At 46.4% G+C, this 25,704-nt stretch overlaps 1 protein-coding gene across 3 annotated transcripts in view; it reads left to right on the top strand.

The window, feature by feature from the left end:
• LOC142587416 (signal-induced proliferation-associated 1-like protein 2) overlaps positions 1 to 25,704 on the top strand; it is a 194,338-nt gene that overhangs the window by 115,494 nt on the left and 53,140 nt on the right. For all 3 annotated transcript variants that reach the window (XM_075698427.1, XM_075698424.1, XM_075698426.1), the window contains exons 16-17: positions 16,437 to 16,574; positions 18,114 to 18,229. In XM_075698427.1, the coding sequence (XP_075554542.1) occupies positions 16,437 to 16,574; positions 18,114 to 18,229 (254 nt within the window). The remainder of the gene's footprint in view (positions 1 to 16,436; positions 16,575 to 18,113; positions 18,230 to 25,704) is intronic.

Here is a 25,704-nt window from a genome sequence, read left to right as displayed (position 1 = left end):
TATTCACACGTAGCTGCAGGACAAGAAGCTGTGTGAAGCTCGGCTCGCGAAACTTAGAACTGGCAAACAGCCATCGGCTACAACTCGGGTATGCAGCAAGCACAGATGCGAGGAAGATTTCTGATACGGCGTCGGGACTGCGATGTTCGGTGAGTAGCAGAAAACGTGCACTGAGACGCTTGCCCGCACCCGCTGCCCGGCTAATGTTATGACACTTTATTTGGTCTATGCACTTCTTGATTCTGGCAAGTTCACCAAAATCGACACCACGTACCCGAGCACACGAGGGTTGGACCCTCCCGCATGTGGCCGTGCGCGGCTTAGCCGTGTCCGGGGAAAGGAGGATCCTGGGGGTTCAGCCAATGCCGGGTGTTCGGACCGTTAAGGCCCCTCGGCGGAGGCAACACACCTCTTTGGCCTCTGCTTCACGTAGACGGCACCCCCGGACTGACCCACCCGGGGGAAATCGGTAGTTGCCTTTTCCTGTCTCTCTCTCCCTACAACCTTCGTCTTTTCCTTACTTTCCACCTTTCCTGTCTCCTTCTCATTTCTTTATTACTTCCGACCTTCCTGGCAGCAAGGGTTAACCTTGTGTGAGTAGCCAACCTTGGTTATGTCATATTGGGTTATAGTGGCAACGTACAGCTGGCGTTTGCAGGCCCTGTTTTTCAGGTCCTGCAGCGTCCCCTTGTTGGACTCCATGGTGGGTGGCTGGCGTTGCTGCCGAAAACTACACATCCACACATGGCTACTTCCTTCCCTCCACTACCTGATCGCCCTCAGAAAAGAGGGCGATCCCCATTGACCTCCGAGCTGGTGGGCGCAGGGGTCTTGCCCTCCAAGGCAGGACTCTCCCTTGTAACTGCTCGCTTGCAAGAGCACGTGTCCGGCGCCTCACAGGAGGCAATGGACACTACACCTGTCCTCAAGGCGCACCAAACGCCTAAGGAGCGGCGAGGCTCCCTCGAACGCTCCAGAAAGGGCAGAACCCCCGTTACAGGTCCTCGAAAGAGCTCTGTAACCTAAGGCGTCACCTCCGTTTCCATACACACAGCACTTATTTACTTTCAATATGGATACACAAATAATTCAATGGAATGTCAGAGGTCTTCTTAGGAACCTTGATGACGTACAAGAGCTTATCCAAAAACACAATCCAAAAGTGCTGTGTTTACAGGAAACACACTTAAAATCCAAACACACAAACTTTCTTCGACAGTATGTTACTTTTCGCAAAGATCGCGATGATGCTGTCGTATCATCAGGCGGTGTTGCCATTTTAATTCATAAAAGTATCTCCTGTCAGCATTTACAGCTACAAACGCCCCTCGAAGCAGTGGCGGTTCGAGCTGTTCTTCTAAATAAACTCGTCACCATTTGCTCCCTTTACGTACCCCCACACTACAAACTCACGAAACATGAATTCCAATCCTTTATAGATCAATTGCCAGAACCTTATGTTGTTCTTGGCGATCTCAATGTGCACAGCTCCGTGTGGGGCGACTCTCGTATAGATGCGCGAGGTCGTCTTGTTCAACAGTTCCTTTTTTCTTCTGGTGTGTGCCTTCTGAATAAGAAGAAACCCACATATTACTGTCTTGCAAACAATACCTTTTCTTCAATTGATCTGAGCATAGTTTCCGCGTCCATACTGCCTGAACTCGAATGGGAAGTTACGAACAATCCTTACGGAAGCGACCATTTCCCCTTACTATTAAGAACACTTAAAGAAGACGATTATCCACCACAGGCTCCTAGGTGGAAGATTGAGACAGCAGACTGGGAGAAATTCCGAAACTTAACGAGTATATCATGGGATGACATGTCCTCGTTAGGAATTGATGCTGCTGTGGAATATTTTACAGCCTTCATAATAGATGCCGCAACTAAATGTATATCACAAGTAAATGGATTGGCATGCAAACGGCTTGTCCCGTGGTGGAATGACGATTGTAGGATCGCTCGTTAGAAACAAAACAAAGCGTGGGGGTTGCTACGCGCCTCCCCCACTGCGGAGAATCTTATCAATTTAAAAAAAGTAAAATCCCAATTAAGGCGAACCCGCCGACAGGTCAGAAGAGAGAGTTTTTATCTGGTATCAACTCCTATACAGATGAGGCCAAAGTGTGGAACAGGGTTAATAGTATAAAAGGGCGACAAACATATTCACTTCCTTTGGTGAACACACAAGGTGAAACACTGAAAGATCAGGCAGACTCACTTGGAGAACACTTCGAGAGCGTGTCAAGTTCAAACCATTATTCGCAATCCTTTTTGAAATACAAGCAAATAGAAGAATGTAAGCCAATAATACGGAAATCCAGACAGAATGAACCTTATAACCGGCTGTTCAGTATTGCTGAGTTGAGAGCTGCCTTGACCACATGCAAAAGCTCTGCACCGGGACCTGATAGAGTCATGTACGAAATGATCAGAAACTTACACACTGGCACCAAACTTACACTACTCACGCTTTTCAACGCTATTTGGGCTACCGGATACCTCCCATCCACATGGAAAGAAGCGATTGTGGTCCCTGTTCTTAAGCAGGGTAAAGACCCTTCCTTGGCGGCAAGTTACCGTCCCATAGCTCTTACAAATTGTCTTTGTAAGCTTTTTGAAAAAATGGTTAACCGCAGACTTGTACATTTCCTTGAACTCAACAATATCCTCTATCCCTTTCAGTGTGGCTTCAGAGAAGGGCGGTCCACAACCGATCAACTTGTGCGCATTGAGGGAAGCATTCGCGACGCCTTTCTACATAAACAATATTTCCTATCCGTATTCCTCGATATGGAGAAGGCGTACGACACAACGTGGTGCTATGGAATCTGGAGAGACTTGTCGGGAATTGGCATCCGTGGCAATATGCTCGTCCTAATAGAAAGCTATTTGTCCAACCGTGCATTCCGCGTGAAAGTCGGCAATGTATTGTCGCGACCTTTTATACAGGAAACTGGTGTACCTCAAGGAGGTGTACTTAGCTGCATGCTCTTCATCGTGAAAATGAACACCCTTCGTGCTTCATTACCGCCAGCCATTTTTTATTCTGTTTACCTAGACGACATACAGATAAGTTTCAAATCCTGCAACCTTACAGTATGTGAGAGGCAAGTTCAACAGGGCTTGAACAAAGTGTCCAAATGGGCAGAAGAAAATGGATTTAAAGTTAACTCCAACAAAAGTTCTTGTGTGCTTTTCACAAGAAAGAGAGGCCTCATTGCAGAACCCAGTATCGAAATGTATGGTCAGCGAATTCCTGTGAACAAAGAACACAAGTTCTTAGGCATCATACTTGATTCGAAATTAACTTTTATTCCACACATAAAGTACCTCAAGGTCAAATGCTTAAAAACAATGAACTTACTTAAAGTGTTATCCCACACAACGTGGGGCAGCGACAGGAAATGTTTAATGAATCTTTACAAGAGCCTCATCCGATCACGGTTGGATTACGGTGCCGTGATCTACCATTCTGCAGCCCCGAGCGCGCTAAAGATGCTAGATCCGGTCCACCATCTAGGAATCCGACTGGCCACTGGAGCTTTCAGAACAAGTCCTATTGAAAGCTTATATGCAGAATCAAATGAGTGGTCACTTCATCTGCAGAGAACATACATCAGCCAAACATATTTTTTGAAAGTCCACTCTAATCCTCAACTCCGTGTTTTAATACCATTAACGATATGACATATGCTACACTCTTTCATAATCGTCCCTCCGTAAGACAGCCTTTCTCGCTGCGTGTGAGGGAGCTTAGTGATGAAATGCATGTCTCAATCCTCGAGCTTCGCCCAATGCATCCAGCCAAGCTGCTACCTCCTTGGGAGTGGCAGCTGATAAAATGCGATATATCCTTCATGCAAGTTACAAAACACGCTCCAGAGATTGAAATCCAAATACATTTCCGGGAACTCCAGCACAAATACTTCTGCACGGAGTTCTACACAGACGCATCGAAGTCACACGACGGGGTGTCCTATGCAGCCGTCGGTCCATCCTTCTCGGAAACCGACGTACTGCATCCGGAAACTAGTATCTTTACGGCTGAGGCTTACGCACTGCTGTCGGTCGTAAAGCATATAAATAAATTAAAACTCCAGAAATCAGTTATATATACGGGCTCCCTTAGTGTTGTGAAGGCCTTGATGTCTTTCTGTAGCCACAAAAATCCGGTAATTAATGAACTCTACTCCGTACTGTGTAAAGCATATATATCTAACCAACATGTGATTATATGTTGGGTGCCTGGACATAGGGGCATTGAGGGAAACGTACTAGCGGACCAGATGGCCACATCCATTTCATTGCATGTAGTTAGTCCTACTGCTTCGGTCCCTTTCACAGACCTGAAGCCTTTCTTAAGAAGAAAACTGCGAAACCACTGGCAACGTACGTGGGACGCAGAAGTAAATAATAAACTGCACGTGATAAAGCCACAGTTAGGTTCTTGGCCCTCCGTAACAAAATCACAGCAAACAGATGTCCTATTCTGTCGCCTCAGAATAGGACGCACGTTTGGCACGCATAACTTTCTTCTCACTGAAAATGATCCTCCAACCTGCGGTAGATGCGGGGAGAGGCTGACCGTCCTCCCACGTCCTCCTGGAGTGTCGGGCAGCCGAATCTAAGAGAAGGAAACATTTTTCTCTAGCATACCAGCAGCACATCCCCCTACATCCCGTAATGCTACTCGGTCCAGAACCTTTATTTGACACCAACACAGTCCTAAGTTTTCTGAAAGATGTTGTCTTGCATGTTGTTAGCCCCACATGTTCGTAGCGGGTCCTCTCTTCAGAGGATGCCGCTGTGATAGCTCTTTCGTACAGCACATGCCTCTAGGCTCTTGTGTTTCAAGGGCTCTGGCGAGGCAGCAGTGCTCCAAGTAATTTTACCATCTTATATATTTTCTATTTTGCATCATTCCTCTACGATGGATTTTAATGTTCATAGTATTCATCATTAGTCATCGCCATAATTTTAGAGCACGTAGATTTTACGCACTTTACAGCGACTATTTTTAGGCCACTTTACAGCCAAGTCACATCTTCCATAATACATCGTCAACATTACCACTTTTCATGGCGCTCTTTGGCCAAACCTGGCCCTTGCGCCATAAAACACCACACATCATCAAGTTCATCAATATGGAAAGGGAGTGGTAAGAATCACATTAAAAAAAGGCATATGGCACTTGGTCATATGTTTGTGTTATGAATTAATGTACTGGATTACAAAAAAGAAGCAGCAGGAAATCGCACGCTGAGAAGATAGATAAACATGCAGTGCTACACAACTTGAGAAATAATATTGAAACGTCCAAGAATTTAGAAGAATAAAAGATTGAATCGTTGCGATGGCATATCACAGTCGCCGTAGGCGTCGAAGTCTCTACAGTGAAACCTTGTTAAACCGTATTTGGCCGGAGCTCGGAAAAAGTAATTACTAAACGCTAGTACTGTTTAACCGAAATAGCATGAGATCGCCCATTTACCTGTCGAAAACGAAATACGGAACTCAAAGAGAGTGCGATGAAAGGGGTAAAAAAACATGCAGTATTTATTCACTTTGCATGACAAAAGTGTTATTTTCGTTGGATGCTGCAGCGGCCTAGCAACACGACAGTGGCCTCAAACTTACTAAAGCTGCGTGCCAGCTTTTCAGCCAGCCCCTTCTTCTCGGCAAACACTCGCATGGCAGATTCCTCGTTGGCGTTACGTATTCTCCATGCAAGTGCACAGTAGTGCTGCAGAAGTCCCGGGGCGCCTTTTTCATTGCCGGGTACCGGCGTTCGGAATACTTTTCGTTTGAAATAGTTACGTTATCGCGCCCTGTTCTTGTTGCGACGATTGCATTCACGAGGCTGACGTAACATGCAGCTTCTGCCACTGTCGGGCCTTAATCGCTCGTGCTGTCGCTTTCCGTGTCGTCCTCATCACTGTCGCTAGCTGACACTTCGGCAACAACAGAGGCAATGATGGCGAAAAGTCGAACCTCGTAGCCAACATCTCTTTGCAGTCGCAGCAGCGCTGCCGAGCAACTTCGCATTCCAAATGCTACACACCGTAGTCAACAGCAGATCCCTGTCGCGTGCCAGTGCTGACTTCTTCGTGTCACATTTGATAGCATGGACGATGTCTAATTTTTCTTCTATGCTGAGCACCCGGCGTCTTTTTTATCCGAGCTTCGGCATGACGCGAGTCCTCACTTGCACGACGCCACAACGCTCTCTGGCACAGCACCGAAATGATGTTGATGTTGATGTGGCTTCACACGCAAATGCTCAGGGCGCTTGGAGGCCGTTGTTTCGATCTCTGAGGCTTGTTGTTCTGTCGGGCAGCGCGATGGAGACAATGCTCCGCCGTGTTTGCGCAACGAAAAGTAGAAACGTTACATTTTAACCGATGTGTACATAATAAGCGGGTGCAGTTTATGCGGATACAAAACACTTTAGGTTCAATGGCCACTGAGTCGGGGATTTGACTTTACTACTTTTAAAACGAAACTACCGTCGAAGTGGGTACGGTGTAACAAGGTTTTACCGTATAACAAAATTATTTTTGCACAGCTCTTCATTTATTGCTGCGTTGCTTTGTAGGCCATTAGCGTGCCTCACGAATAAATTATTCGCAGCCACTACAGCATGAACAACTTAAAGGCATACCAAATTTTATACTGGGGGCGAGGACTTATGGAGTCGCCATCTGTCGGAGTAGTATGAGGGCCCCGCAGGGGCGTCTGCGTCAGCAGGCGTTTGGTGTGTTGCGACACCACGTACCCGAGCACACGAGGGTTGGACCCTCCCGCGTGTAGCCGTGCGCGGCTTAGCCGTGTCTGGGGAAAGGGGGATCCTGGGGGTTGAGCCGATGCTGGGTGTCTGGACCTTTAAGGCCCCCCGGCGGACGCAACACACCCCTTTGGCCTCTGCTTCACATAGACGGCCCCTCCGGACTGACCCACCCGGGGGAAATCGGTAGTTGCCTTTTCCTGTCTCTCTCTCCCTCCAGCCTTCGTCTTTCTCTCACTTTTCATCTTTCCTGTCTTCTCCTTCCTTCCGCTTACTTCCATAGTTTCCAGGCAGCAAGGGTTAACCTTGTGTGATTAACCAACCTAGGTTATTTCATATTTGGTTATAGTGATGACGTACAGCTGGCGTTTACAGGACCTGTTCTTACAGTCTCTGTAGCGTCCCCTTGTAGGACTCCATGGTGGGTGGCTGGCGTTATTGCCGAAAATTCAATTCCTTTATGGCAACATCCTTCCCTCCACTTCCTGATCGCCCTCAGAAAAGAGGGCGCACCGATGATTTATTCCAGTTTTTTGGTCGACAAAAAGAATCCTTCCCTCGTTTTCACGTGATCCACTCTGAAAAACCAGCTAAACAAGTGCGAACAATCTCCCCGTTCCTTGTATCTAAGTCTCTTACCGAAGTTTTTGGTCCAGGATATAAGGTGTCGAGGATGGCTAGCGGAGACCTCCTCCTGGAGCTCCGCAATCAGAAGCAATTTGAAAAACTGCCTCAGCTAGTATCATTTGGGGAGACCCAAGTAGTAGTAACCCCGCACCGCACGATGAATACTTCCCGCGGCGTTGTCTCGGACGATGATTTGCTGGAGCTCTCTGAGGCTGAGCTCTTGGAGGGCTTCAGCGAACAGAATGTCATAAATGTCAAAAGGATCAAGATAAGGCGAGACGGTATAGAAATTCCGACTAAACACCTAATACTCACCTTCAATTCAAGTGTCCTGCCCGAGTCAATCGAGGCCGGGTACATCAAGCTTCGTGTACGCCCGTATGTGCCAAATCCCTTGAGATGTTTCAAATGCCAACGTTTTGGCCACAGCTCGCAGAGCTGCCGAGGCCGCCAAACATGCGCCAAATGCAGTGCCCTTGAACACGCAACTGAAGAATGTAAGAACTCTCTACACTGTGTAAACTGTGATGGGGATCACGCCGCGTACTCACGGTCGTGCCCATCCTGGAAGAAAGAAAAAGAAATCGTAACGATCAAAGTGAAAGAAAATATCTCATTTAAGGAGGCACGCAGGCGGGTTGCATACCTGCCAAAGAAAAGCTTTGCCGAAGTGGCGCGTCAGGGGGCAGCGTCACAACGGCCTCCGGCGGCTGTCCGACCCACAAGCAGTGAGTCGGCAGTCACGCCATCTGCCCCCGCGACGGTTGCAGCTAGCGCTGCTCCGTCAACCGAGGAGAAGGAACCATCGACCCCGAAGGAGGGCGCAGCCGAGGCTGCCTCAACTTCCGAGGTTCCTTCATGCGCTGGCAACGGCCGGCGTAGCCAAGTCCCTCTGGGAGCCCCATCGACCTCCGGGCTGGTGGGCGCAGGGGTCTTGCCCTCCAAGGCGGGACTCCCTCTGAAATCTTCCCGCTCGCAAGAGCACATGTCCGGCGCCTCACAAGAGGCAATGGACACTACACCCATCCTCAAGGCGCACCAAGCGCCTAAGGAGCGGCGAGGCTCCCTCGAACGCTCCAGAAAGAACAAAACCCCTATTACAGGGCCTCGAAAGGGTTCTGTAATCTAAGGCATCCCGTCCGTTTCCGTAAACACAGCACCAATTTATTTTAAATATGGATACACAAATCATTCAATGGAACATTAGAGGTCTCCTTACAAACCTTGATGATTTGCAAGAACTCATCCACAAACATAATCCGAAAGTGCTGTGTTTACAGGAAACACATTTAAAATCCAGACACGCAAACTTTCTCCTTACGTATGTTACGTTTCTTAAAGATCGCGATGATGCCATCGCATCATCGGGTGGTGTTGCGATTCTCACACATAAAAGTATAGCATGTCAACCTTTACAGCTTCGAACGCCCCTTGAAGCAGTGGCGGTGCGAGTCGTTCTGCTAAACAAACTCATCACTATTTGCTCGCTTTATATACCCCCACATTACAAATTAACTAAACATGAATTTCAGTCCTTTATAGATGAACTGCCAGAACCCTATGTTGTTCTTGGCGACTTCAATGCGCACAGCTCCCTGTGGGGCGACTCTCGTTTAGATGCGCGAGGTCGTCTTGTTGAACAGTTCCTCTTCTCTTCTGGTGCATGCCTGCTGAATAAGAAGGCACCCACATATTATTCTCTCGCCAACAGAACATTTTCATCAATTGACCTCAGCCTAGTTTCCACGTGTATACTGCCTGAACTCGAATGGGAAGTTATGAACAATCCTTACGGGAGCGACCACTTCCCGATACTGATAAGAACATCTAAAGAAAACGAATGTCCTCCACAAGCTCCTAGGTGGAAGATAGACACAGCCGACTGGGAGAAATTTCGAACTCTCACTAACATCTCATGGGCCGACATGTCTTCTCTAGAAATTGATGCTGCTGTAGAGTATCTTACATCATTCATGATGGATGCCGCATCAAAATGCATATCCGAAGCGAGTGGTCTGGCATGCAAACGACGTGTACCGTGGTGGAATAGTGAATGTAGGATCGCCCGTAAGAATCAGAACAAGGCGTGGGGGTTGCTGCGAGCTTCTCCCACCGCTGAGAATCTTGTCAAGTTTAAAAAAATAAAATCCCAAGGTAGGAGAACCCGCCGACAGGCCAGAAGAGAGAGCTGGCACAGGTTTTTATCGAGTATAAACTCGTTTAGGGATGAGGCCAAAGCCTGGAACAGAGTTAATAGGATTAGAGGGCGGCAAACACATTCACTCCCCCTGGTGAACACACAGGGCGATACACTGCAAGACCAGGCAGACTCACTTGGGGAATATTTTGAGAGCGTGTCAAGTCCAACAAATTATACACAGTCCTTCCTCAAATACAAAGAAACAGAAGAACGTAAGCCATTAAGAAGAAAAGGTCGAGAGAATGAGCCTTACAACCGTCCTTTTTGTATTGCTGAATTAAGAGCTGCCATGAGCGTATGCAACAGCTCCGCACCAGGATCTGATAGAATCATGTATGAAATGCTCAAAAACTTACATAATGACACGCAGGTTACACTACTCACACTTTTCAACACCATTTGGGATGCAGGGTACCTTCCAACCGCATGGAAGGAAGCCATTGTGGTCCCTGTTTTGAAACAAGGCAAGGACCCTTCCTCAGTGGCAAGTTACCGCCCGATAGCCCTCACAAGTTGCATCTGTAAGGTGTTTGAAAAAATGATTAATCGGCGACTGATCCATTTCCTTGAACTGAGCAAAATCCTTGATCCCTATCAGTGCGGCTTCCGAGAAGGGCGCTCCACAACTGACCATCTTGTACGTGTAGAAGCAAATATCCGGGACGCATTTGTACACAAACAATTCTTCTTATCCATATTCCTCGATATGGAGAAGGCGTACGATACGACGTGGCGTTACGGAATCCTAAGAGACTTGTTAGAAATGGGTATCCATGGAAATATGCTTAACCTAATAGAAAGCTATCTGTCCAGTCGTACCTTCCGGGTAAAAGTAGGAAATGTACTTTCGCGTCCTTTTACGCAAGAAACTGGTGTACCGCAAGGAGGCGTGCTCAGCTGCACACTCTTCATCGTGAAGATGAACACGCTTCGCGCTTCATTACCACCGGCAATCTTTTATTCTGTCTACGTGGACGACATACAAATAGCTTTCAAATCCTGTAACCTCGCAGTGTGCGAGAGACAGGTACAGCACGGCCTGAACAAAGTCTCAATGTGGGCAGACAAGAATGGATTTAAGATCAATCCTAACAAAAGCTCTTGTGTTCTTTTTACAAGAAAGAGAGGCCTGGTTCCGGATCCTTCCTTAGAACTGTGTGGACAACGAATACCTATCAGCAAACAGCACAAATTCTTAGGTATCATACTTGACTACAGACTCACTTTCATTCCACACATTAAATATCTGAAAGAAAAATGTCTAAAAACAATGAACCTAATGAAACTCCTATCCCAGACTACATGGGGTAGTGATAGGAAGTGCTTAATGAACCTATACAAGAGCCTAATTCGGTCTCGATTGGATTATGGTGCTGTAGTATATAGCTCTGCCGCCCCGAGCGCACTAAAGATCCTAGATCCTGTCCACCATCTAGGAATCCGATTGGCCACTGGCGCTTTCAGAACGAGTCCCATACAAAGTCTATATGTAGAATCAAATGAATGGTCTCTCCACCTACAGAGATCATACATTAGCTATACATATTTCCTTAAAGTACGCTCTAATCCTGAACATCCATGTTTTGATACCGTTACTGATATGACGTGCGCTACACTTTTCAGCAATCGTCCCTCCATAAGACAGCCTTTCTCGCTGCGTGTGAAGGAGCTTAGCGATGAAATGCATGTCCCACTCATCGAGCATCGCTTAATGCACCTAACCAAGCTCTTACCTCCTTGGGAGTGGCAGATGATACACTGCGACATATCTTTCATGCAGGTTACAAAACACGCTCCAGAGATTGAAATCCAGATGCATTTCCAGGAACTGCAATACAAACACTCCTGCACGGAGTTTTACACAGACGCATCGAAGTCACGCGAGGGGGTGTCATATGCAGCCGTCGGTCCATCCTTCTCGGAATCCGATTTACTGCATCCGGAAACTAGTATCTTCACGGCTGAGGCCTACGCAATATTGTCGACCGTGAAGCATATAAGGAAATCAAAACTCAAAAAGTCAGTTATATATACGGACTCCCTTAGTGTTGTGAAGTCTTTGATGTCGTTCTGTAAGCACAAAAATCCTATAATAATTGAACTCTATTCCGTCTTATGCAAAGCATATGTATCTAACCAGGATGTGGTTATATGCTGGGTGCCTGGCCATAGGGGCATCCAGGGTAACGTTCTAGCGGACCAGATGGCCACATCAATTGCATCACACACTGTTAATTCTACTGCTGCAGTCCCTGTCACAGACCTGAAACCCTTCGTAAGAAGGAAACTGCGAAACTACTGGCAACGATTGTGGGACCTGGAAACAAGTAATAAGTTGCATTTAATAAAGCCACAATTAGGTTTCTGGCCTCCTGTAGCAAAATCACGCCGGACAGATGTCCTATTCTGTCGCCTCAGAATAGGACACACATTTGGCACACATAACTTTTTACTCACTGAAAATGATCCTCCAACCTGCGGTAGATGCGGGGAGAGGCTGACCGTCCTCCACGTCCTCCTGGAGTGTCGGGCAGCCGAATCTGAAAGAAGGAAACATTTTTCCCTAGCATACCGGCAGCACATCCCCCTACATCCCATAATGCTACTCGGCCCAGAACCTTTATTTGACACCAACACAGTACTAAATTTCCTGAAAGATGTCGTCCTGCATGTTTTTAGCCCCACATGTTCGTAGCGGGTCCTCTCTTCAGAGGATGCCGCTGCGATATCTCTTTAGTATAGCACATGCCTCTAGGCGCTTGTCTTTCAAGGGCTCTGGCGAGGCAGCAGTGCTCCAAGTAATTTTAACATCCTACATATTTTTGATTTTGCATCATTCTTCTACGATGGATTTTAATGTTCATAGTAATCGTCATTAGTCATCGCCATAATTTTATAGCACGTAGATTTTACGCACTTTACAGCGACAATTTTTAGGCCACTTTACAGCCAAGTCACATCTCCATAATACATCGTCAACATCACCACTTGTCATGGCGCTCTTTGGCCAGGCCTGGCCCTTGCGCCATTAAACACTACATATCATCATCATCATCAGTAGTATGAGGGATAATGCGGCGCGCTCCTTATAGGTTTCGCTTACGGTGCCCAATAATAACACCACGTGGCAGCCCTCTTGGAGATTTCTGTAAGAACTCTCAAACCGAGGGAATTTTTTTACTGTCGATATAATAATCTTGGGCAAACTGGAAGCACAGAATTGTTTAAAGACGCTATCTCTTTACCGAATATGTACAGTGAACGCCACAGAGCGCGGTTGCCGCGATGGAGTCTCTCGAACCGGCCTCTTGCGTAAAAGGTAGGCAAACGCTGAGAGTAAACTATGTGAAATATGTTCTTTTAGTGGGCTGTCTGTATAACCGAATGGAGCATAACAGAATGAAGCATCAATGCAGCGATCGCAGGTGTTCGCAGCGACCGACTGCATGTCTGCATGCATGTCCGCATACAATGTTTCGCTTTCGCTGCGAGTGCGTTTTCGCACCGTGCCGTGAGCTTTAGGCTGCAGCATATGAGCATATGACAGTACACTAGCAACCATCGTTGCGTGGACGCTATCAGAGCTGTTCAAAAATAAATTTGTAATGTGCCGTTGCAATGATTCAATCTTTTTTTTCTTCTAAATTCTTATATGTTTTAACAATGCTTTTCAATATCATTATTTCTCAAGTTGCACCACACTGTATGTTTATCGGTCTCCACTGCGTGCAATTTCCCGCTGCTTTGTTTTCGTAATCCAGTACATTAATTCATAACACAAACATGACCATGTGCCGTGCCTTTTTTTATGTGCTTCTTACCGCTCCCTTTCCATTCCAGTGAACTTGCCAGTGTCTAGCATAAACAAGTTCATAGACCAAATAAAGTGTCATGACACTAGCCGGGCAGCGGGTGCGGGCGAGCGTCTCAGTGCACGTTTTCTGCTACTCACTGAACATCGCAGTCCTGACGCCATATCAGAAATCTTCCTCGCATTTGTAGCCGATGGCTGTTTGCTAGTTCTAAGTTTCGCGTGCCGAGCTTCACGCAGCTTCTTGTCCTGCGGCTACGTGTGAATAAGGCTGACACCAGGCACCATTGCGTACGTCCGGCACTGCGGCACCGTGCAGTAGCCTGCCATGCTGCATGCCTCCATAAGCAGCCAGTACCTATTATAGTGCTTTCAAATGCTGTCATGCAGATACCCAAGGCGGGAAAACCTCGCCACCTAATCAGAACCGCAGCGCAGGTGGGACTTGAAATTTTCATTTTCAGTTCGCTTCTGCACTTCTGATGCAGCCGACGCGGCCGCTGTGTCCACGTGATCCCTCATGCCACGTCACACCAACGGTGGCACCAGCTTTCCCAGTAATGGAGTTCGCCCCCAATAATCCCCCAGAAATAACTTGTAGTGCATTGCAGTGCCAGTGAACACGGTTTAGGAGCTGCACTCTTACTGAAGTGCGATATGCACAGATAGAAAAAGAGATACCTGCACTTGCATTCTCACTGTGCAAATTCCATCAGTATACTTTTGGGGGGGACACAACCGTGCTTACCGACCCCAAGCCACTGCAAATACTCATGAGGAAACAGCTTGATCAAGTGCCAAAAAGGTTACAAGGGATGACTTTGCAAACGCAACGTTACCACTTTGACATACAGTATTGACCGGGCATGAAGCTTCTTCTGACCGACACCGTGTCTCGAGCATTCCTGCCAAATGAACAATGCCAAGTACAAGCGGAGGACATGAATGTTATGCAGAGCTTACCAGTACGTAAAGATGTAGTTGAAAGGATACGTGCTGCAACTCTGATAGATGACTCTCTGCCGAAACTTAGGACTGTTATCCTATCAGGATGGCCGCAAACCAAACATCAAGTGCATTTGGAAGCCAAAGGCTAGTTTCCCTTCAGAGATAAGTGTGTAGTGCACGACAGCCTCATATACAAAGGGCAACATCTGGTGATCCCCAAAGCTCTCCGACCTGATGTGAAGAAGAAGCTACATGCAACGCACATGGGCACTAAGAGGACACTGATGTGCACGAGAGTGCATATACTGGCCTGGTATGCATGCTGAAATCAAAGATCATGTTGAGTCATTTGAAGTGTGTCAAAAGCATGCACCGCCACAACAAAGGTAGTCACTAAAGCTTCATCCACAACCGTATTTCTCCTGGGAGCACATGAGTTGTGACATAATGGAGCACAAGGGCAAGAACTTTCCGGTGATAGCAACTTCTGGGAGGTTGGCCAGCTGAACTCCTTGACAGCTGCCTGTGTTATCCACAAGTTGGAGGCACATTTTGTGAGGCACGGTGTGCCAGCAGTTCTTGTCACGGACAATGGCCCTCGGTTCTCCTGTGAAGCCTTCAGTAACTTTGTCACAAAGTGGAGCTTTGAACACTCGACATCAAGTCTAGGCTACCCAGGACCAAACAGCACGGCTGAATCAGCGGTGAAGACTGTTGGGACCCTTCTCAAGAAGGCTGAGGAGAGTGGCGGTGACGTGGAGCTTGCATTTCTCAACCACCGCAACACAACCCTGCAGCATATGAATGCCAGTCCGGCGCAACTCCACATGGGCAGAAGAACATGGACACTCCTTTCCACGACAGCCCCACTGCTAGAGCCAAAGGTTATAAATGCAAAGCCTGTCTTGGATTGCAAAAAATGCACCATGACACTCCACCGTGACAAGTATACAAAAGATGTCCACCCATTGAGAAAAGGACAACATGTCACAGTCTCTCCCCATGCCAATAGAACATGGTCAAAGGGTACCATGATGCAACAGTGTGGTACTCGATCATACAAGGTGTAAGTAGGCGACAGCACTCTTAAGACGCAACGGAGTGCACATTCAGGAAGTGCCTCAACCGTGCCTTCGTGGTAGTGCACCTGCTAGCCCACACAACCACAGTCAACAGCCCGAGACACCTGAACCACCCAAGGCGAGAGATTGCGTGGAGCAAGCTACTAAGGTGACAACAGCGCTTATGGGAACGCACAAGTTGCAACAGCAGGCAGACCCAGCATCAGCTTTAGTGAGTCCAAGACAGGTCACCACTCTGCCGAAGAAGTTCAATGACTTCATGTCTGTAACGGCAAATTTGAACCGCAGGAGGATGTTACGTGAGCATACTCCAGACAGCACCACCACACGATGGTACAAACCCCACAAACCTCGGGCTTCTTGTCAAGCAGACTAGGCCTCGCTGCCCCAGAAGCAAGACGCTTATGGCGGCGTAACCTTGTGTAATCTTGTGTCTTCCGTATGAGCAGTTCACAGTTCACTCTATCTGCGTCACATTATCATCTCGATTGGTCGTGTCGACCCGGACGAACCTTGTACCGACAGAGGCGGCCCCGACTGGTGAGGCACTGTTTTGTGAATGGCGGCGCCAGGCGCTGTGTGCGATCTCTGCATCGGGCTGACCTCGGGGAGAACTCATGGTGACGAAGTCCACTACCGCATCAGCCAGGTTGGCCTATCCACGGCGTGCTCGGTGCTCCTTTTGCGCTGCAAACCAAGTGAAATGCCCACTTGGGTGGCGTTGGGCACGAGGGGCTCTGCAGAACATGCGACATGTAGCACTGCATGGGTTTCTACCTCAAGCATGTTGAAAAATCGAATAGCATATATATTTGACTTGCGAATCGAATTATTCAAACGTCCGCTATTCAAATCGATTCAGTGATATTTGTTATTCACACACCCCTAGTCTCATCATTTTGTGGTCATAAAGTGTTCAGTGTTAGAGGCAAGAAACTAGCACTGAGTGCTTATGTGGGTTGTTTTCTGTGTGTTCTTCAGACCCAGGAGCTGATGCTGTGCCGCAACGCTGTCGGTCAGCTAGGCTTCCACGTCCAGTCCGAGGGGCTCGTCACCGAGGTCGAGCCTCACGGCCTTGCCTGGGAAGCCGGACTCCGACGAGGATGTCGTCTGCTTGAGGCGAGTGGGACACTCGTAGCAGGAGACAATTCTGCGAACAAAATTGTGCTCGCTTTACTGCAAGAGCAGTCAATTCTAACCTAATTGTTTTATAGTGACCAAATTCAAACAGTACAATGCAAGTACATCACAAACAAGACAAAGGTTGCACAAGTGTGACTAAGAACTAAGGTTTATCGTGACAAGCCGCCTGCAGAAGTAATAATCTGTGAAAAAATAAAGCTGAAATGCATGTGTGATGGTTATCACTGTAAGGTTTGCAGTGAGGTGGTAGGTTTGTCACTTAAACAATTGCGTCTTCTTCTCTTGTAATGTCAAGGGTGGGGCACCAATGCCTGTGTCACCATTTTCACGTATTGCCAATGCCTCCAGCATTTCCCGCTGAAGCTGGTCCTCGTGCTTGGCAAAAATGTGGGCCTGACGCGAGTTTTCACTGCATTAGCACCATCAGTGCACTTATTTTGGTACACTGCTGTCTTGGCAGTCTTCTCGGTGCTTCCCTTTTTCACATATTCAAAACTTTCAAATAACTTAATCTAATATTGTCATGTTTCATTTGGCATTCAAACAGAATAGTAACTACAGTAAAACCTCGTTCATTAGGATTCAGGGTGTCTACCAACCGGGAAAACCGGGAATTCTCAGGGATTTTGAATAGTCTGGGAAATACTCGGGAAAACTCCGGGAGTTAGTGCTTATATCAGGCAAAATTCAGTGTAATCTTTTTTGAAAGAGAACGAAAGTCGCGGTATTGCTGGCTCGAGTAACAGAGAGAAAACGTGAAGAATCTACTTTGACACCGTGTCGTCGGCTCGAGGAGTTGCCAGTGTACAGTCAACAATCGGCTTTCCAGATGCCCGATAATTCGGACACCTTCGCGGCACCACCAAGACATGAAGGGATCTGGCGCTCTTCTGTGATGTCCGAGTTGTGCCCGTTTTGACATTCATCGAGAACATGGTGGTCGAGACGTCTTAAGTGCACAAGGTGCAAGGATCAGACGACACCCCTGCGGAGTGAGTGCCAGACCATGATGAAAAGAACTGGAGTCACATGGCGGGCACAACCAATTGCAGGCTTCACAATGACCTTCAATCATTCGTTTTTTTCTGTGCTTTTTTCTGTGCAGAGGAGAAAGCTGAAGTGGCAGATTTGAAGATCGAGAAACAATCTTTCTAATGAGATGAAGATGGCACTCGGTCGCACCATTCCGGAGATATTGTGACTTGAAAAAGCCATTTTTTTCATGATTTCCTCAAAGCTTTTCACTACCAAGGCTTATGGAACACATTTTTTAGAGCAGTTGTGTGTTGCTTTCAGTATTTCGGAATCGGATAGAAAAAGTGTTATACAAGCTGAAAACGTGATTTTCAAGAAACCAATATTTTGGTCATTTTTGTTTTTCAATGCGAAATCCATATCCCCCCTTAAAGCGTTCGACATGCAATTCTTTCACTTCAGGGACTTTTTGATTTGTATTCGATTCAGTTTCAAAAATTATTCGCACGCCTATACGTAATCAGTTTTCTCGAAATGCAGATCTGCAAGGTGGCCGTGGCAACGCTTAGCTACGACCAGATGGTGGACCTGCTCAAGACGTCTGTGATGGTCAGCGTCACGGTCGTGCCTCCGCACAAGGATGGCAGCCCTCGAAGGTAGGTCACAACCGGCCATTTAGGGCACCACGTTGCAAAGGCTACTTCGAAGTGCAACCGAGTGACCAGACCGCAGTGACAGCCACAGGATGAGCACTTGTCCTGTCTCTGTGTTTGCCACTGTCTTTGTGCTTGGCATTAGTACTCTTGATAAGTTGAAGCTTACTACTCCACCTCACCATTGTTCTGCAACAGAGGGAGAAGAAAAAGGTATAGTTGAAAAGGATTGTGCAGGCATATTACATGTAGATGAAGTTGATGAAAGCTGAAGAAAAGCAATGTTTTGGTGACAAATCTTGTTAGCCTTGGTGCTTTGAGTATACATTAAAACCTTGTTAATTCGGAAAATCGGATAATTTGCCCGACAGGTATATGCATTATTTAATGCAATGGAACTCTCGTTAATTCAGACATATTTGGCCACACATAGATTCATTCGGACAACTTTCGGAGCTTGGCAAGTGCAGAGCGCTGCAAGTGTGTGATGCAAAAGAGCAAAAACAGCGTTGGCGTCCATCGAAATGAAGCAGCGGAGTTTGTGTTGTCATATTCATCAGTGGAAATCGTACGTGAATGACAGCAATGCCAGAACACTTCGTGCCTGTTTATGCCTTCCAAGCCTTTATTCTTGCGTTTACCGCCATGCATAGCACTGCGTTTGCTGTGTGCCTTCATGGCTGTGTAGTCGCTATCCATGATCGTGTCAAAGGCGACCGCAATTTCGCCCGCAGTTGCAGCAAACGGTGGTTTAGTTTTGACTCGGTGCATGCATCGTCTGCGCGCCTTCAGAAGTGCAAGGTCGCCGTCCATGTTCGCGTCGACAGTGGCCGGCCCCGGTTTCGTCTGCAGTGGTTGCGGAAAACAGCAGTTTTGTTTTTACTCAATGCGAAGCTGTCAAAGATGAAGTCTACATTGTGAAGGGTGGCAACCTGGCGAAAAAATGAGGGGGATGCCTGCACAGCAGTGAAAGATTAAGACACGTTCCACAGGCACATTGTGAAGGAAATCACGGAGGCCTTCGTTGCTCGTCATCAGTTCTCGTAATCAGTCGCGAGATGATGGGAACTCCAGCTTCTTCACTGCTCTTCTGCAATATATAGAAACAGGACTTGCCGATTCATTCAGTAAATAAAAGCATGTTGCCGTAGTAAGCATTTCTTTGTTGTTTTCTTGAAACCCTCGATAATTCGACATCAGGTTAATTCGGCCATTTTTTTCGGTCCCTTGAAATCCGAATTAACAAGGTTTTACTCTGTATACATATGCGCAGGGGCGACCTCTGGTGGATGAGGGGGGAGTGCTAGCCTCTTCATCTTTGGTGCTTTTTCAGGACTGCACCATTATTTTTTGTGTCTTCCTCTTGGCAGATCAGTCTTGAAATGAAAACCAAAACTTCTGTTCTCAGTCTGCATGCAGGGTCAGAAAACCTTATGAATGCTATTAATACGCAATTTATGTCCTTGGCTAATACAACAGAACCCTATCTATAAGTTTTCCAAATGATGACAGAAAACAAAGCGTAAGAGCTGGGAAAGTAACATGGAGGAAACCACCTAAATAATTTAAGACCATACTTTTAACTTGAAGCTAGGGGTGTGCAAATACTCTAATGTCACCGAATAGAATTGAATGGTGAACATTCGAATAATTCGATAATCGAATAGCAACAATTAGATTTTTTGAACATTCAATATATTTCTTGTAGAGACCTGTGCAGTGTGCCATATGTCACATGTGCCGCGAGAGCCTCGTGTTCGATGCCACCCAAGCGATCGTTTCACTTCATTTTCGGTGCCAAGGAGCTGGCACGAAAGTATCGCACGGCTGGCGCAAAACTAACGTGACCAGATTGCATACATTGGTGTGAACAAGTGACCGTGCAGATATCAGAATGTTCGACAGGTGGGAAAGCAGGCCGGACCTGACAATGAAACAGCACAGATGGCGCCTGCTTTTTACTGTCAACGCCGACTATGTATGGAGTGGTGATCGAGTCGTGATGTGCGGTCCTTTCGTTTGTCACGCAGATTGGTCTTGCAATAACCCACCTGCCGTAAAGTTGGGATGGCCCTTCTGTATTTTGGAGAAAAACTGGAAAGAAAAGTTTTCTTTGCCATAAATAAAAGATTGCCGCAAAGCACAGGCCCGCTATTAAACTGAGAACCTCACTGGTATTCAGTACAACGGAACATCACTAATTCAGTAGTTTCAGAGAGAAGAAAGCCCTTGATTCTGTAGTGAATTCTTGAACACCACATTAACTGACTTTTCAGAAGATCTCTTGGTAACTGCGTAAAGCTTCAATGTAGAAATATTTTAGCACTATAGACTTCTCTTTCTTTTTTAGTGCTTCTTTCTGTGGCCACACTAGCTATGCACAATGAGAAATGTAGCCTCCATGCTTGCGCAGATGCCATACAGTCGAACTTTCCAGCCGCTTTGTTTTACATGTGCTTGCACTTTCAAATAGTCCACCTCGGGTGAGGCGCTTGCAGTGTCCACGGCAAGGAATTTGAAAAACAAACAAACAAAAAAGCATCGCACTTTGGAAGCGACATGGAGCTTCTTCTTTGTCAGTGGTTTTCTCGGCGTCGGCGTCTTTTTTTGTGCATGCCATTCTTACGGTACGGTGCTTCGGTGGTCTGTGGCACTGGAATCTATGAAAAATAGCAACAGCCTGGTCCGAGAGCCAACAGCTACATTTTCGTAGATAGCTCATACAGTGAATACAGATGAGCTGATGGTTTGATAGGTGGAATGATTAATTTTGGAGCTTTCACTATAACAACCTTTCGGAATAACCAACACTTTGCCGCGGTCCCCTGAGGTTCGTGATATGGCGATTTCACTGTATCGATAAAAATATTTTCCAGACCTTCAAATACTGGGAATGAGTCATAATCAGTTCTGGCATACTAATTTGCCATTCCCTTTAATAAGAGTGGACCGTACTGTATATCTTGATTTCTATCTACCTATTCATTTATTTCAACATACTGCAGACCCAAAAGGCTATCGCAGGAGTGGGGGGCAGAAAATACAAAGATGACAAAATAGGAAAAAAATAAAGCAAGATGCAATAATAGCAGTGGTCAACAATATACAGTTGAATCTCGTTAATTCGAACACGCTTAATTTGAACTTCTGGTTTATTCGAACAAACGCCGTGATCCCATCAAAGTTAAGTGTATTCTAATGGGCAAAAACGGCCAGTAATTTGAAGATGCAAGCATTTGCGGCGGTTAATTCAAACATACTGTGCTCAGGGTGTCTAACAACTGGGAAAACCGGGAATTCTCAGGGATGTTGAATAGTCTGGAAATACTCGGGGAAATCTAAGGGAATTTGCGCTTCTATGAGGGAAAATTAGGTGTAATTTTATTGAACGGGAACGAAAGTCGCTAATGCTGGCTTCGAGTAACAGAGAGGGATCGTCACGAATCGTCTTTGATGCCGTGTCGTCAGCTGGAGGAGTTGCCAGTGAACAGTCGACGACAGATCTTCCGGATGCCCGATTTTTGGGACATGCCCGATAATACAGACGGCTTCGTGGCACCACCACGTACCCCATAGAGTCAATTTATAGAAACGTCTGAAATTTCGGACGCAAGAACCCTTCAACGTCTGATTTTCTGGACTTTTTTGCCATAACAGGAGGTCTGAAATGGCATTAATCAAAGCCACCGCCACCGTCATTTTGGTTATTTTGCCGCCTTGAACCGGCGCTCTTGCACGCAGATCCGCTAGTAGCCGTAGCCACCACCAGCGCCTCCTCTAGGAAGATGCCAGGCAGGTGTCACGCTCGCCCATTGTCACCGGTCGGCCGTGCTGTTGCAAGCTTTGGCCACACGCGTTGATGCCACCCTCCGACATTATCTTGCCCGGCGCTCGGCACGGCTACTCGCTTTTATGCATGCTTCTTGCAACAATTAACGCTGAAAGCGGCATTGCCAATACGCATGACATTTGTATTGGTGTGCCTTGCATAATCCGTCACCATAAAACATTTGCAGTTAATATTTGCTGTGCCTTTTGTTATTCAAATTGACTTGATTTTTTGTGTGAGAATTGACAGCAAGGATAACTTATGAAAAACACAAAGTTAGTATCATCTCATGGTACAAATTTATTGCCAGATGCTTACAGCCTGAGCACCTTGCGGGACAGGGTTTCTTTCTCAAAATTCTTCGCAACAAGGTTTCTGCCAGTTACTCCCAAAGCATAATTTGTGAATAACAGCTTCATAAATTATCTTTTTTTCACTAGTTGGAGCAGCTGCTGGCAGTGACTCATGTCCTCGCTGCCGCATGTGAGGATAGGCACATCCATGAGTGTGCTGACGCTTCTCTCCACACAAAGTTTCAAAGGCTTTGGGATGGTCTTTTTGTGTAAAAGTACCATCTCGGCGAAACTTTTCAGCGCTGCTGAAAGCTTCACGAGCTCCTGACTAGGGTAGCGCAGCCCACCCCGGTCTTGGTGAGCCATCAGTCCTTGAAGTGGCGTTTGTGCTTTGACTCCTTCTGTAAGTTCAATGCATTTTGCACAGGAGAGAGACTGTGTAGCTGCCCTGAAAAGGTAGCCTCTGACCAGAGCGACACTGGCTACATCAGGTGTAGGTAAGCATGGCCTTGTCGTAAGGCAGTCTTCTTTAAATCGCTCTTCTGCGAGTTCCAAGAATTTCTCAGCAGAGCCCAAGACTTTGCGGGTGTCCTGTTGAGTTGTGACAAGTTGCACTGAAGAGAAAGAACTTCGGACGTTACTTCCTTCAGATGCAGCAACAATCCCACTTTTTAGCATCTTTTCAACTCCATACAATGCACTTTTCACATCCAGTGCATCATTGCATCCAGCACTTCGGGGCAGAAACCCAAACATTGATTTGATTAGATTGCTAGACATTTTTCGCGTTAGCACAATCTTGAACTGTTGTGCTGTCGAGAGACAGCATATGCATTGCACATTTGACTTCGTAGTAAGCACCAGAGCGTGATATGTTTCTTTGCTGAAGGCGTTCCCGGGAGCCAGGAATTCTCAGGGAATTTGAACAGTCTGGAAATACTCAGGGAATTCGTGCTTCTATCAGGGAAAATTAGCTGTAACTTTATTGAAAGGAAACGAAAGTTCCCATGTGCGAGGACACGGACGCCGCTGAAAAAGAGTGCCTTCAAAAGAGCAGATGCAATACCAAGAAAGACGTCTAAGCCCTAATCAACTGAACCGACAAGCAACTCGGCCGGTATGTCGTTTTCCTATGAGTGAACACCGTCAAGGACATTTTCAACGCCAGCAATCAAAACAGCACCTAATACGACAAATGCAAAACAGTGCAAGCAACGACCAAAAGGACAGGTGCGACCTTCTGGCATGCTAAAGCAACTGAAATATCACCTGAAAAACTTTGTGCAACGTGCACTCGTTTCAGACACGTCCAACCACCAGAAGCAAGCCGACCTCGTGTCGACGGTAGCTCTCCCGCGGTAGCAATCAGCTGAAGTTCATTCACAACACGCATTCTTCGACACACATGCGCTAGCTTCAAGTGCAATCACAGTTCCCGCTCCTGCAAGGCACTTGAATCTTACTCAGTTGTATCAAGAGCGCAACATGTACTACAATCAGTGTTCACATGCTTCGGCGCAGGTAGATGTTGTCCAAAGCACAACTAGCCTCGCCCACCAGAGATACGTGACACATCACCGGAAAACTGCACTCTTTTATGAACTTGTCAAGGGTGACAGAGCCATCTTGGAACATTGGATTGACTGCACATTCTTATTCTTTTTATTCATCCATCTTTCCTTGCTACCTCTCATGTTGTTTGCAGTGCTCCCTGGTGGGAGGGGGAATGTGCAACGGTGTACAGATAGATCGTAGGTGAAAGGAGAGGAAGGCAGTGTTCGGGCGACCATGCTTGTCTGCTTCCACAACCTCCTGCCTGTGTCACATCTATGTTGTCAGGACTACCTTTCTTTTTGGAATCTGCATTTAAAGTCAAGTTTAACACATCCTGGTTAGAAACAACAACATAATTAGTAGAACTTTGCAGCTGTTCACTAAATAGAGGAATTACAAAGTTGTCATGGGTAAGAACAGATTTAAAGTGAGTATTAAATGCATTAGCAATAATGAGAGTATCACTTGCAGCTGTGTCATTTATTCCAAAGGAATCAGTGGTACATTCTTTAGGCATAACAGCAGTCCAGAACTTTTGAGGGTTATTTTTTTACTAAATCCGGAAGTGGTTACTTGGAAATAAAAATCATGTGCTGCATTAGGTTTACTTCAAAGTTCCTCCTTTAGAGCAAGAAACTGAGCAGTGCGAACAGTATCACTGGCACGTTTTGCACACCGTAAGTGGCCATGTCGGCGTAAAAGATGCAAAATTTCCAGAGTAATCCAAGGCTGCTTTGTATTTATCTTTTTTTTTTTGTTTTTGTTTTTAATGGGACAGAATACATAATGAACATTTTAACAAATCACTGAAAATTTGGTTAGAGCATGGACATCATCGGAAAGACTAATCACTTCAAATTTACTAAAATAAGCTTAAGTGCATTGATTCTACTAACATCATCACCATGGATTATAGCGTGAAAAGTGGAATAAACATGTCGGGCTTTTGGTACAGGACAAGAAATGGATGCAAATACCACCGTATGATCAAGTGTTCCATCGACAGCATTGCATTCGTAGCCCCGATCGCAGACCCGAGGGCTGAAACTATTTTGCTGATAGCTTGCTACATTCTTGTTATGCAATGCTAGGAGACTCCTGGGCACAGGTATCCTGTATTGTCTTGCCCAATATTTATAAGCATTGAATATCCTGAAAATTTTCTGGTATTCGTTATTTGTCTTTTTATTCTTTATTCAATTTGATATTCAATTCGAAATATACTACAGTAGCCTGCGGACTTTTCAGACTCCAAAATTTGGACTTGATGAATATTCCAGACTTCATAAATGCACTGTCAGGGTTTCCATAGAGCTAATGCATTTTTGCGGCCTATTTTTCAGGCGAATTTAGGCCCCCAAGTTTGATTTACCGGAATAAATCGCTCATTCCAAGCCACACTACCCGATTTTGAAGGCTGCCATGTTGGATTTTCCGCTGGCTCGGCCAGGCTTGGCTTCCAGCGGCCCAATGTATAGCCTCCAAGATTGGGAGGCACACGCTATCAGTAAGGAGCGCATGCCATCCTTGTGTCTCAGAGGCCATGCGCGCTCTTCTTTGGATAACATGCTCCAGGGGATGGGACTTTTTCCATTTCATTTCTTGGTCAGCACTATCGTCCAATCACTTAATGCGGGATTTTTTTTCTTCTTTTTTCTGTAGTTTCAATTGCTATTTTGCACGTGGTGTGTCCACTGAGCAAGCATGTCTTGCGGAGACGTTGCATCATTGTGTGTGTTTGTGAGACTTTGCATTTGTGTTATCAGCACCACCTCCTGTGCCTTTGCTAGAGCCAAGTGGTG

The sequence above is a fragment of the Dermacentor variabilis genome, chromosome 7 (genome assembly GCF_050947875.1).
Source record: "Dermacentor variabilis isolate Ectoservices chromosome 7, ASM5094787v1, whole genome shotgun sequence".
In the NCBI taxonomy this organism is placed as follows: Eukaryota; Metazoa; Arthropoda; class Arachnida; order Ixodida; family Ixodidae; genus Dermacentor; species Dermacentor variabilis.
Note: the sequence above shows the minus strand (reverse complement) of the source record. Positions and strands in the feature narration are given on the sequence as shown.